This window comes from Molossus molossus, unplaced genomic scaffold (assembly GCF_014108415.1).
Source record: "Molossus molossus isolate mMolMol1 unplaced genomic scaffold, mMolMol1.p scaffold_m16_p_16, whole genome shotgun sequence".
In the NCBI taxonomy this organism is placed as follows: domain Eukaryota; kingdom Metazoa; phylum Chordata; class Mammalia; order Chiroptera; family Molossidae; genus Molossus; species Molossus molossus.
The window spans coordinates 52,188,367-52,201,337 of NW_023425351.1; the positions used below are offsets into that span (position 1 = coordinate 52,188,367).

The 12,971-nt window shown below is 41.3% G+C and overlaps 1 protein-coding gene across 1 annotated transcript; it reads right to left on the bottom strand.

Annotated features, from left to right (window-relative positions):
* Nucleotides 1-5,646: 5,646 nt before the first annotated feature.
* KCNV1 (potassium voltage-gated channel modifier subfamily V member 1) lies at nt 5,647-11,343 on the bottom strand. The gene is made up of 3 exons (XM_036264245.1): nt 10,848-11,343; nt 9,504-10,033; nt 5,647-6,232 (listed from the first exon to the last, which is right to left on the bottom strand). The coding sequence occupies exons 1-3, from the start codon at nt 11,312-11,314 to the stop codon at nt 5,721-5,723; spliced, it is 1,509 nt and encodes a 502-aa protein (XP_036120138.1). The 5' UTR covers nt 11,315-11,343; the 3' UTR covers nt 5,647-5,720.
* Nucleotides 11,344-12,971: the final 1,628 nt, after the last annotated feature.

Here is a 12,971-nt window from a genome sequence, read left to right on the forward strand (position 1 = left end):
TGATTTGTGATACATGTCAAGAAACAGTTTCCCTCCCTTAATTTTAAAATCATATTTTTATCCTAAAATTTCCTCTCTCACCCCCCACCCTCATTTGTGCATATATCTGTGTGAGTGTGTGCCAAACTCTCAGACACTTCTTTAGCTCAGTTATTATTTCTTTGGAAATAATTTGGTTGAACAATATAAAATACACACACTGCCATTATCTTCTTTAATAAAACCTCTTAGACTATAGACCTTCTAAAAGAAGGTGATGTAAGGTTTCAAATAATTGGAAGACATGTAACTCAACTTAGAACATGTAAAGGAAATTCAGACGTTAACGAATTTCCTGTTATTTCAGATTTAGTTGCATCCTGTTGTTGAAAACTAAATGGATTTATCTACAGTGGTGTTACATGAGTTAATATGTAAACATAAAAGTATTTTTCAGAGTCACTGGATTATTGATAGTGCTCATTAAAGGAGCATCATACTGAGTGTGATGTTAGCAGTTCAGAAATGAATAAAATGGGATTTACATAGTTTTGAAATATCCTCTTGGAATACCATTTTGCTAATGCCATTTTTTGTTGTTCAAGGATAAAAGTAAGTAGCATGGTAATAAAAATTCTGTACAGCACAACTACTTCTGGTGCACTTCAGTACACAGTAATAATAAAACCTTTTTCTAGGAAACAAAACTCTTCTCTGAGTCTAGTATAAGCAAACTGGAATCTTCTTTCTAACTCTTTAGGGTGATAAAGTACAGTAGGTGATGAGATGGGGTGTCATGAATAGTAGAGGAGGGAGAAGATGACTACTCTCTGCTGGTTCGAGACCAGCTGTAGCAATATGTGCTCTAGTTCATCTATCAAATCCTTTTTTTTTCCTAAGTTTTCCCTCAGAAAGGGGGCCCATGGGATCCATGGAGGGGCTACTTCTGAACACACATGGAGAAGCAGACCTGTGCAGTTCCAGAGCTTGACCACAGTGGCCATGAAAATGCACTGCTCAGATCTCCTCTGGACAGGAGCATAGCTATTAATAGTCCGAGCTGTTGCCTTTCTAAGGTATTATTGCTCCCATTTCTAAAAGAGATGGGCTTTCTTTCTTAATTGGCTGTTTTTGCTCAGGACTCTCCACCAACCTGGCTAAAACTGTCTTAGACCTGGGCTGCCATTGGAGACTGTTTTTACCTAGCTTTTCTCTTTTCCTCTTCTTTACATGTGTCCGATCTGCATCATGGTCTGCAGGTTCTTCCCCCTTCTCTAGATTTCTCCTCTTTACCCTTCAAAGGCTTTTCCTCCCAGTAAATGTCTTGCACGTAACTGATATTACAATAATCACCTGCCCAATCTCTTCTCAGAGGATTTGAATTGATGTAGAGTTTAGAGGAAATATCAGTAATTTAGTACTGGATGTGTTAATCATGAGATATTCATTGGACATGCAGGTGTAGATATTACATAGGCAGTCAGATACAAGAGTCAAAGATGCAGAAAGAGAGGAGAGGTCTAGTCTGCAGACAGAAATTTGGAAGTTGACCAAGTATCACTGGTATTTAAGCCATGAAACAAGATGACATTTTCAAGGGGACAATGTAAAGAGAGAGGGTGTGAGGACTAAGATTGACTGACCACTTCAACCAGAAAAGATGAATGAGCATTGGAGGGAGGGGGAGTCAAGAGTGTGATGGGCTGGAAGTCAAATGAAGAAAGTGTTTCAAGATAGGGTCTATAATGAACCTTGTAAATGCTGGCGATGGACCCAGCCATATAAGTATGAGAATTGATGATTGGGTTTAACAATGACGAAGTAATTGCTGACTTGGAATGACTTTTCAAGAAAAATAGGAAGAAAAGTTGAATCTAGAAATGAAGAGAGTGAGTATAGAAAATGCTTTCAAGGAGTTTTGCAATAATGGAGAACAGGGAATCAGATGTTTCCTAAAAGATGAAGTAGATTCAAAGATTTATTTGTTTGCTTTTGTTTATAAGATGGGAAAAATTGAAGCATGCTTTATTGCTGCTAGAAATGATCCAGTAGGGAAAGTCATGGTAGTGTAGGGAGAGGGGAAAGACTTTCTGAAGCAATGTTCTAGAGTCGTACAGAAGGAACAGGACAGACAGTTCAACCCTAATAGCAGGAGGAAAGGCAGAGTGAACAGGCACAGATGGATGAACATGGATAAACGTGGGTGCCGGCCCTTGTGGAAAAGCTCTTCTATCTGATTCTACCTCCTGAGTGAAAATGGAATCACAGGGAGGTGTGAGAGGTTTATATTTACCTAGAGAGAGTGGACAGACTCAGGAATTGCAGTATGATTGCCTAGCAGCATTAAGAACCCATTTGGGGTTGCAGGCATGAATGTGAAATGAGAGCAGTCAGAATACATTGATTTTTGTTGTTGTTTTTGTTTTCTTTCTGTTATCATGGTCAGCTCTTCAGGGGCAGGCACAAGTAGGCACTGGATTGGACTGACCTAGGGTTTAGATTTTACCAGTTGTGTAGCAGGAAGGGCCACAGGGCAATGGAATTGAGGAGGTAAGTAAGGGAATTATTTTAATATAAGGCAAGAGAAGACATGAAGATGGTGAGCATCCATGTTATCCCATTACCCCTGAAGACATACCATGGAAACAGCTACCAGTGGAGTGTATGGGTAAAATTCTCCTTATGTGACAGTTTCATGCTATATATCCGCATGGCTCAGAGAGAGGTTTGGGAGTGGGGGTGCTTTGGGAAGGAAATCAACAAGGAAAGCACTAGGCCACATAATTGGCAACCAATATTTTTTGGATCTGGATTGAAGTACTGATAAGACAGAGATATTAATGATGAATATTTCAGAAAAGCAAGCTTTTGGTGTTATCAAAATGTATGTGGAAATATTTGTCAAAACAATAAGTTTACCAATGATAATGTTTTGCTTAGATAATGTGGGCAAGCATATACATCTTCTGCAAGGGTTAGTCAAAAGATTTTAATGACAGTAAAAATTCCACATTGAAACACAGCACTGAGACATCTACCTCAGTTAATTTCTTTGTGCATCTCAGATGTTATATGCAATACTAGTTTGCATTAAAATAATAAATAAAACAACTTTTATATAGATAAAATTAAAACATGAACATTATACCATTAGTACTAGAGATACCTCAATAATTTCTTAAAATTGCTCTTTTAAGTACTCAAGAATTACCTCTGCGCACTCAAATGTTTTAATTAGCATTTTCAGAGCTGACAGAAAGCGAATAATTCCATTGTTTATATTTCCAAAAAATTAAATATTGTTTATAGCAATAATTCTTATATTTTAAAAATAATACCACGTTTTTTAAATTATGGATATAGAATTAACAGACTTCCTGCTTTGATTTGTCATGTAAGTTAAATTTGGTTTGATTATATGTACATTTGTTGAATAACTATACTTGATTTTATATAACAGCAAAGTTGACTGAGTGTATTTATACTATCCAGCTGTAAAAATGAAGGATCTCTTACCTTTTGAGACAGCATGGAGAGACCTGGAGAGTATTATGCTAAGTGAAATAAACCAATCAGAGAAAGACAAGTATCACATGATCTTACTTATATATGGAATCTAATGAACAAAATAGATCCAGAGACATGGAAGAATGGAACAGACTGGCAAATCTCAGAGGGAAGGGAGGGAGCTTGGAAAGAGATTAACCAAAGAATTTATATGCATATATGCATAACCCATGGACACAAACAATAGTGTGGTAAAGACCTGGGGAGAGGAGTAGGAGTGGGATGAAAGAGATCTATGGGAGAGAGAAGAGGAGACATCTGTAATACTTTTAACAATAAAAAAAGAAAATGCTTAAAAATTTTCAAATGTCCACATCATGACAAAATACAGCTAACATACCATATTTATAGAGATCATGTTTAAAATCTGTGATATGAAAAAACATATGTATATTTTAATATATTTATGTTTTTCATTAACCTTTTTTACATTTTTCATTTTCCAATTATTAATTGTTCTAAAGATAATGTTTTTCTTGCTTAATAATGACTATAAGGTGTGAAAGCAACCGTTATTTAAATGCATCAGAATAAGCTGATATTTTTCGTAGGGCATTTTAAACCTCTCCACCCTACAGACATTGGTTGTCTCCCAACTACGTCAATCCCCTATTTACAGATTGTTGGGAATAATGAAATATGTAATGTGACTTTAGGAATATGATTTCCAGCAGATTGGGATTCATTCCTGGCTCAGTCACCTGTGTTGGGCTGTACGAATGTGGAAAAGTTACTTTATCTTCTTATGCCTCAATTTTGTCATTGTTCATAATATTTAGGAGAAGTGGTATCAAACCAAGTGGATTAAAGTTATTTTAGCATATAGTCTAAAACTCATGCCATCAATGAAAATGTTTCTAGAGTTTAAGAATGCATGCCAGAAGACCGGAGGTTTTCTTATCCCATTAAATTTTAATACCATACATATACTCTGTATCTGTTTATGTGTTGCATGTATATATATATATGGTTTATGAATAAAAAGAGGTACTTTGCCCATTGTCAGAACTATTACACCCATTGAGAATGCAGGTATTAAAGTGATATTCCATATTATTCTTAGTTTTAAAAATCTCATTTACTAGAATATTAGGAAACATTAATTATTAGGTTTAGAACTTTTGGCTTTAATTATATAACAGAATGTCTTGAAATTTTATTATTATCATGAATGTCCAAGTGCTGTCAAAATGGGTGTAAAGTTTGAACATTTGTTATTTACCCCTACTGTCAGACAGTTGTCCATAATATTTTTTAACAAATAAAAGATCTTCAAGTTTATCCCCTCAGATTATTCAATATATTATTCTCATTTCATAAAATAAGGCTAATTAAGCATTTCAGTGTATAAATTTAAAATATTCACTACTTCATCTTTGCATGTTCATGATTTTGAAGACATAACTTGAACATACATCAATAAGGAGATGTTTGAAGACCATCCAATTTCCATGAAGTACTAAGAGATATCTGCTTTATACTCCACATAGAGCCCTCAGCAGGGAGGATGAAGATGTATAATTCTCAAAGCCTTTGTGTAGCATTGTTCTGCTGCAGTTGAAGCAGTTTGGGGATTCCTACCTACAATAGTAATGGTGGAATACAGAGCTCAGTGCATTTGTGATCAGGGTTTGCACCAGAGGGAAGAAATGACCAGCAACTCAGGATTTTCTCTTGCAAAGGTAATTGTTATATTCAACAGCTTTAATGCATGAAGAAAGGAGTGGTTTATTTACTTGAGGAATACCTTTAAATAGCAAAGTTGTTCAGTGTATTCTTAAATGTTCACTTATCTTTTCTCTGGGCTATGCAGCTCAACATTCATTTGTTTAAATCAGTGAAGCAAAAACTTTAAAAATTAGTGATATATAACTTTCAACTTTGTTGTATATATTGCAATATTTTATATTTGACAATTCTGACACATGTATATTGGCCTAGTTGTATTGGATTGTGGTAAATGGTAATTTTTGAAACTCAAGTGTATTGAAATATTGCGCAATTCTTTGGGGAGAGAGAGAGATGAACTATTCTAGTGGACCAAGCAATGTATCAGCAAAAACGAACACGGGGAATACTCAAGAGACTCCTCAGCAGTACACAGACAACCATATGAAGGCTTTATCAATCGAGTTAGTTTTACACAAGCTTTTGTAAATAAACTGAAAGTGAATTCAAAACCAGAAATCGTCTCCTCCACTGCTCCTAGTACTTGCTCTTTCTCTACCTTTTAGTCGAAGCATCTCCATGATGCTCCGAGCATAAACATCTCTCAAGTTCACGCTGATATATGAGTCAGTGGCTATATTCTTGGTAAGCTTCTTCAGAGCTTCACGCTGCCTAACAGCTGCTTCCTTGAGCTTTAAGGTAAAATAGCAAGCAGAGAAGCGGTCATTAATAATCGCAATCGGCAAAGCCAAGACAAGGATTCCTGATAATATACACATGAAGGCAATGATTTTGCCTGTGGTGGTGTCTGGTCTAATGTCCCCATAGCCCACCGTAGTCATGGAGGTGGTGGCCCACCACCATGCACAAGGGACACTTGTGAAGGTTGTGTCGGGAATGCTTTGCTCAGCAAAATACTCCACAGTGGAGAATATTGAAATTCCCACTGACAGAAATAGGAGCAGGAGGCCGACTTCTTCATAGCACTGGGTGATTGTCATTCCAAGTGAGCGTAATCCTGTAACAGAACATTGCTGTCAGTCACTGGCCCCCTTCCTCGCCTCCCTCCTCCCAGCCTTCCCTGCTATCCACCCAAAAGCATGCATTTCATATCACTATGTCCCCAGCACTGGGCAATGTTCTGAGGTATATAGGTGACAAATCATAATCCTTGTCTCCAGGAAGCTCATAGTCTAGTTGAAGGGGCTGGTTTAAGAAGGATAGAAAGAATTATAGTTAGACCCATTCACTAATGTATGTCTTTGAAAAACAACTACTGATACAGAAAAGGGTGGGAAATGAAGTTGAAAAGCAGGCAGGCATATATGATAGGAATTTGTACGTGAGTCTGTACAATGGGAGGTCTTTGCAGTGTTGCATGTGGAGGGCTCACTTGGTCAGACCTGCCTTTCAATGCATCACTTAGACACTTTTTAATGCTAATTTAATGCTGTCTACTTCCCTCCCTCCTAATAAAATTTAACACAACGAACGTATCATTATCTGAAAACCAGAGGCTGTAAAGGACATACCATGAGAACGAAGTGAAGCAAGTTAGTCACCAGTGACAAAATTGACATGAAAACATCGAACGTGCATTCAGAGGACACTTAGAGGTCTGCCAGGAGGGTTCCTAAACTCCTATGATACCCACTGAGATTCTAGTCCCCCAAACCAAAGCTCTAGGAAAATATCTTCTTTGAGTGCACAGCATTTCTGCACTCTTGTAAGTAAGTAGACCTGAATATAGCATATTCCTCCGCTGCAAAAAGGTATGGAGGAAGGAGCCACCAGGAAATTCACCGGCTCTGAGGCATTAGTGAATTCCTCATTGCTGCTCTGAGGGTTCACTGGGCCCCTGGAAGACAGACCCAAGAAAGTATATTCCCGTCTCTGAAGAGATTAAGTCTGAGAGATCGTACGATGAGTCTGTAAGGGGACTGTTATTTGAATAAAGTATCTTCTTCAGTACTCACGAGATACTGCTAAATGTGTATCCACATTTTGAAGCCGTATCAACCTGATGTCACAATGATATTGTCTCTGGAGTCCAAAGCAGTACCTCTTAGAATCCTTTAAAAATGCTTGTTCACTCACTGGAGACTACTTGAAATACATTAAAATACTATTGGTGCTCTCATTATTTTGAAGTTTGTTCTTAAAATTTTGAGATATTCTTGAATTATTTACCAGCTATTTTTTTTATAGATCAGTGAATATTAATTTTGAGGTTTAACTTCAAAAGAAAAAAAAATTTAGTATCTTCAGAATACATTTTAGAAAACTGGCCTTGATGTGTCTGTATTGAATCACATTTCTGAAATAAATTGACAGCATGTGAGAGAAAGCATAGTGACTAGGGAGATTGTTTTCATTTCAAGATAAAATCTAAACAATTTTGAGAAAAACAAAATATGAAGTGATCTGAATTTCTTCATGTTACATTTATTAATTCAAGTAATTCTCAAAAAACAACATGAAATAGATGTAATTATTATTCCTTTTTACAGATGAAGAGACTGAGGCAGAGGCAAGTAGTATTATTTTTAGTACAAAGCTACAGAGCCAGGATTTAAATCTAAGTTCTCTGGCCTGCCATTGTGCTAACTTATTGCATAATACCTTTCAATGTATGCTTGTAGTTATTACATGGGGAAATATGTCATCTATGGATATATTTTGCTAAATGTAGTGTTTAGGTTAAAAATATCCAATATTTTATTCAAGTGTCCATATCTTTTTAATAAATGAAGGCTTTAGTAATACTTTGTACTTTTTTAGAACTGAAAAAAAACTTTGAAGAGGTGACATTGTGGAAATTACTGTTATTTTCTTTTTCCTTTCTTTTGGGAAAAAATGTAGTCTTTACTGGGTGTTTTTAAATTGAATCCTGTGAAGAGTTTATAAATACTAGAAGAAAGCATCCTATTATGTGTGTCAGAAAACAAAGAGTAGTACTTCTAAAAGTTTTTGGAAACCCCATTATCAAATCCTTGGTATGTGAGACTAGCTAGGAAAACACACTACCAAAATTATATTAAGATAAATCCCAATTATTTCAATGATGTGGAAAAAATATCTGAGATTAATTTATCTCTATATTTATAAGGAGAGGAACTATCATTAACTTCTTTTAGGTGACCAGTCAGGCACATTTAAGGAGAATTAAGGTGTTAAAAGGACTCTCTGGCCAAATTATTTGTATTCATGTGTATTGCATTAGCATGCATGATATTAATATGGCATCCTATGCCAGAGTGTCACAAAGTGTGGTCCAAGAACCACCTACATCAAAATTACTTCTGAGCATGTTAAAATTTATGCTCCTGGATCCAATACTAGACTGAGACTCAGAATTTGCACCTTAATAAGATTTTCATGGGATTCCTCTTTTCATTAAATTCTAACATAAGGTAACACATATGTAGTCTAGAACATCCAACAGGTGCAGGGCTGGCCTCTGAGAATCACTGCCCTCGGGCTGGCAAGGATCACCTTTAATGGACCTGTGTGCTTTACCCTGACATTGACTATAATTTTCAAGTACAAGTGTGTGTTGTGGGGAGATTTTTTCTAGGGAGATGATCATTAGATTATCTAGGCTTTATGATACACATGAAAAGCTAAGGGATTCTTGTTATCTCTCTCATGCATTCCAGGTCATGGACAAGAAAATTCTAGGTAATTCAGATACTAGGTAAGGCATTTAATTAGTGCCTTCTGCTTTTTTCCAAAGCAAATATTTTCATTGTTTCTTCAAAACTTCGAAGAAAGGCACCAGTGCCAGGTCTCTCTGTCTGTAGAGCCAGAGAAGTCTCCGCAGGACGGACCTTCTCTTCTGCTAAGGAACATGTGTAGCAGGCACTTCCTTGGACACAGAAGATAAACTAACTCATGTCACTAAATATTGTATATAAATGTATGCATATATTTTACATGCTCTTTATATATATTTTCTTTGGAACCTTCTGGAGGCAGAGCGTCTTTAGTTTTTGTACATCTGCTGGGCACTGGGTTAAAACAAATTGAGATTAACAAGTGGCCAAATTATTTCTCAAATGTGTAATGGAGAGAAAGAGTGTGAGAGGCATTGTTTACTTTATACCTGTGATTGCAACTTCAAGGTTTTGCTTTCCAATAAATTTTTGGAGATCGTGATTGGGAAAAATATGGGAGTTGGTATTTGGGGTTTTAATTCAGAGTTGCTTCCCTTGGACTGTGGGTCAAACCCTTAATGCTTAAAAAAAAAAACAATGGCAAATTAAAAGACATCAATGAAATCTGAATACCTGTGGAATGTCTGCCCAGCTTGAGCATGCGCAGAGCCCTGAGCAGCCTCAAAACCTGGACGATGCGCCCCACGTTTTCCAGCTCCTGTGTAGTCTCACTCCCAATCAGGATCTCTACCAGAAGAGTGATGTAGAAGGGCAAGATGGCCAGCAGGTCTATTATGTTCGGCACCTTTCGGAGGAAGCCACACCTGTCCCGCACACACAGGAAGCGCAGGACAAACTCTCCGGTGAACCAGCTAATGCAAAAGTATTCCAGGATTTCCAGCAGCTGCAGGTCCAGCCAGCTTAACTCAGCCGACATCAGGGCCATGTTGATGATGGACACCACCACGAAGATGATGGAGATGACCCCAAAGACCCGGGCAGCTGTGGAAGACCCAGGTTTGTCCAGGATGTCCCAGAGCTTCTGGCGGGCGGTGGGACAAGGCCCTTGGGAGAAGTCTTGCTCACTCTCATGTTGACTCTCCTGGTCTTCTGCGTCCTTCCTAAAGTCTAAGGTTTCACTCAGCTCTTTTCTTCTGAAGTATCTTTTAGAGGAGACAACTTCGTGATTAGTCAACTTTTTAAAAAATACATAAGTAAAAAGAGAACTAAACTTGGTGGTGAGGTTATGCGTCTTATTTTAGTAAACTGCAGAAAATGTCCATTCATATCTTACCCAGGCAGTCTCTTGCCCACAGTATTCTAACTTTATCATCTGAGCTTATTATTTTACAGTGGCACTTCTGTGGTAGAAGTTTATACATACGGATTAATACATAACAAAGCCACTTTAATGCATTTTTAACCCAATTTCGTGTAGCAAAAATAGATGTTTGCCACATGGAACTGTGTGTGTGTGTGTGTGTGTGTGTGTGTGTAATGGAAAGTTATTCATGAAGAAATGATGGTAATAGAAAGATAAGAGCAAAGTCATCATCAAAGCCAAGGAATCAACTTTATGTTATGTATTTAAAGCAATTCTCCATCCAAGTGAGTGTCCTAGGTTTGATCAATGATAATGCTTCATATTGAGACCAACATCCCTATATATACCCTTTGGGGACACTGCTTTCTGTGACTTGTTTATTTAATCGCCAGTACTTATTGTAGGCCTGGCCTCTCTCGCCTTGTCAATGAATTGGCATAGTTCATTAAAAAAGGAAGGTTCAAAACATTTCCAACCAAAAGTTGGCTTTGACCCTTCCCCCCACCTCCCACTGCTACCCTCTTCAGCTCAGAAGCGGCCCAATATTCCTAGGCCTGTGTTTAGGGAGGCTTGTGCACGCCTCAAACCTTTACCTCCGCAGCCCTCCCTCCAATGCCCGCCTCCCCGCCCAGCCACCGCGCCCCTCGCAGTACCTGTCCCTGCAGCAGGAGTCGATGCTGAGCTCGTCGATGCCCCAGTACTGGATCTCCTGGAGGAAGGAGAGCGCGCACAGCTGCTCCATGACGTGCAGGCGGCCGGTGCGGTAGTAGTGCAGGACGTAGCGGAATGCTTGCGAGCTGCGGTCGAAGAAGTACTCGTTGTCCACGGGGTTGGCGTCGTCGCAGAACTCCAGGGGACTGGGCGCGGCGGCCAGCGCCCCGGGGCGTCGGTATGAAGCCACCACCACCGCCAGCTTGCCCAGGCGCGTGTGCGGGAAGCAGGACAGAGCCTGCTGCGAGAGCACAAAGCGGCTGCCGCCCACGTTGACCGTGAAGCTGTCTCCGAGTGCCAGGGGCTCCCCGTCGCCCTCGCTGCAGAAGACACTGGAGTCCAGCGAGGCCAGGGAGACGCTGTCCAGTGGCGAGTCCGGCGGCGCCCGGCCGCGGGGAGGCAGCTCCATCCCGGCTGCCGCTTCCTGGGGGCGCCACAAAGTTGGGGTGGTGGCCGGGCCCCTGATGGCGGCTGGGATTTCCCGGGGTGCCTCCCACCCGCGCACCCCAACTCTCTCCACTCCTATGTTCCTGCCCCTTCTCGCCGCTAGGGAGCTGCGAGTGCGCGGCGGCAGCAAGCCCAAGCGTAAGAGCGCGAAGGCCCGGAGGGGAGGGGTCGCGCCGGGGAAATGCTGGAGTGTGGTCCACGCAGGGGACAGCCCCAGGCCACACTGCCTCTCTCTGACCCTCCCAGGCTTATGCTCCCCTCCCCGACTTTGTAATGGAGGTTCCGAGCACGGGAGGTGTCGGATTGAAAGCCTGGTTATTTGTAGGGAGCAGCGGGTGAGGAAGGGGGTGTAGGGAGGTCCAGAGTGGAGGAGATCGAAAATAGGCCAGCGAGACTCGCTCCTGCACGCAGGGCACCAAAACGAGAAGTTAGGAAAGTAGAGGCAGTGGCAACCTGGTCTGAGTCCCTTCCAACTTCCTTTCAGCAGCAACTTCCTCGACCTCCCTAGAATTGTTCACATCGGGGGGAGGGAGGGAGAGCATGTGGGGGAGGGTGAGCTGGGCGAGGGGGCTGGGTCCTTCGCGCCCATTCACTCTCGTTCTAGTCTCATTGTCACTCGCGCTCTATTTTCTTCTCCCGCCTCTCTCAGGTTTTGACGTCCTGGTTGAGAAATAAGGATAATTTATGATGGCTTTTAATTGAAGTCTCAGTGAGTCACTTAGAACCAGGGGTCACCGTTTCCATCTCCAGCCATGTGTTGAGGCACTTTGCGCCCTTGGGTTTAGCCTTTTCTGCCCCTGCAAGTTTCCCAGAGAGCAGGCGTCCTGGGCGCGTTCCCCGCACACAGCAGAGCTCATTTATGGAGCGGGGAGGGCAAACGGCAAGGAATAGAACAGGCGTGGGCTGGGGCAGGAGTTTAATAGTAACGACGCCTGGGTGAAGGGAGAAGCCAAGCAACGTGCCCGGGGGAGACGAGAAGTGTGCTCAGGGCCCCTGGGAGCGGCGTCCTGGCCAACCTGTTGGACGCCGGGCAGAGTGGGGAGGAGGGACTGGTGACTCACCTGCGGATCCTGACACTTCTAGGGTGCGCCCAGTGGGCGCCGCTGGTTACGTAGCCTTTGTTTGATCCTCCAGGTCTACACGTGAGGTCTGACTTGACAGGTCCTGGAAGAAAACTGTTCTTGCAGCTGAGTGCTTCGGAGCTTGTTGCCTTGTCTCGCTTTGTCTCGCCTTGTCTCCACCCGCCAAAGCGCTCTGTCCCCGGGGCTTCGGCGGCGAGTGGCCGCCCCCACCTTCGCTCGCTCCGAGCTATTCGCGGTCCCCAGCACCAGCTGTGGGGAATGCAGGGAGGGACCTAGGGAGGTGAGATAGGAGGGGGAAGTGAGGCGCTCTGTGACTGCATGTTATATTCATCCTGCAGATACTTCAAGGATTACCTTATTAGATTCCGGTTTCCCAGAATCTGTGTGCTCCCAAATTCAGGGAACCGAAAGAACAAAATTTTCTACTCGCATAAATCTGTTAAACTCAGGGTTAGGGGCAGTAAGATTAACTGCTTTGTGTGGCATGGTTCAAGGTTTTCTCATTTCCGGTAAGCACGTGGGAATGCTGCATTGTTT

Excerpts from the sequence above, each read along its gene's own strand:
- KCNV1 (XM_036264245.1), bottom strand. The coding sequence starts at position 11,314 with ATGGAGCTGCCTCCCCGCGGCCGGGCGCCGCCGGACTCGCCACTGGAC. Across the intron at positions 10,034-10,847 it reads GACTCCTGCTGCAGGGACAG|ATACTTCAGAAGAAAAGAGC; the intron begins GTACTGCGAGGG and ends CTCCTCTAAAAG. Across the intron at positions 6,233-9,503 it reads GCTGGGCAGACATTCCACAG|GATTACGCTCACTTGGAATG; the intron begins GTATTCAGATTT and ends GTTCTGTTACAG.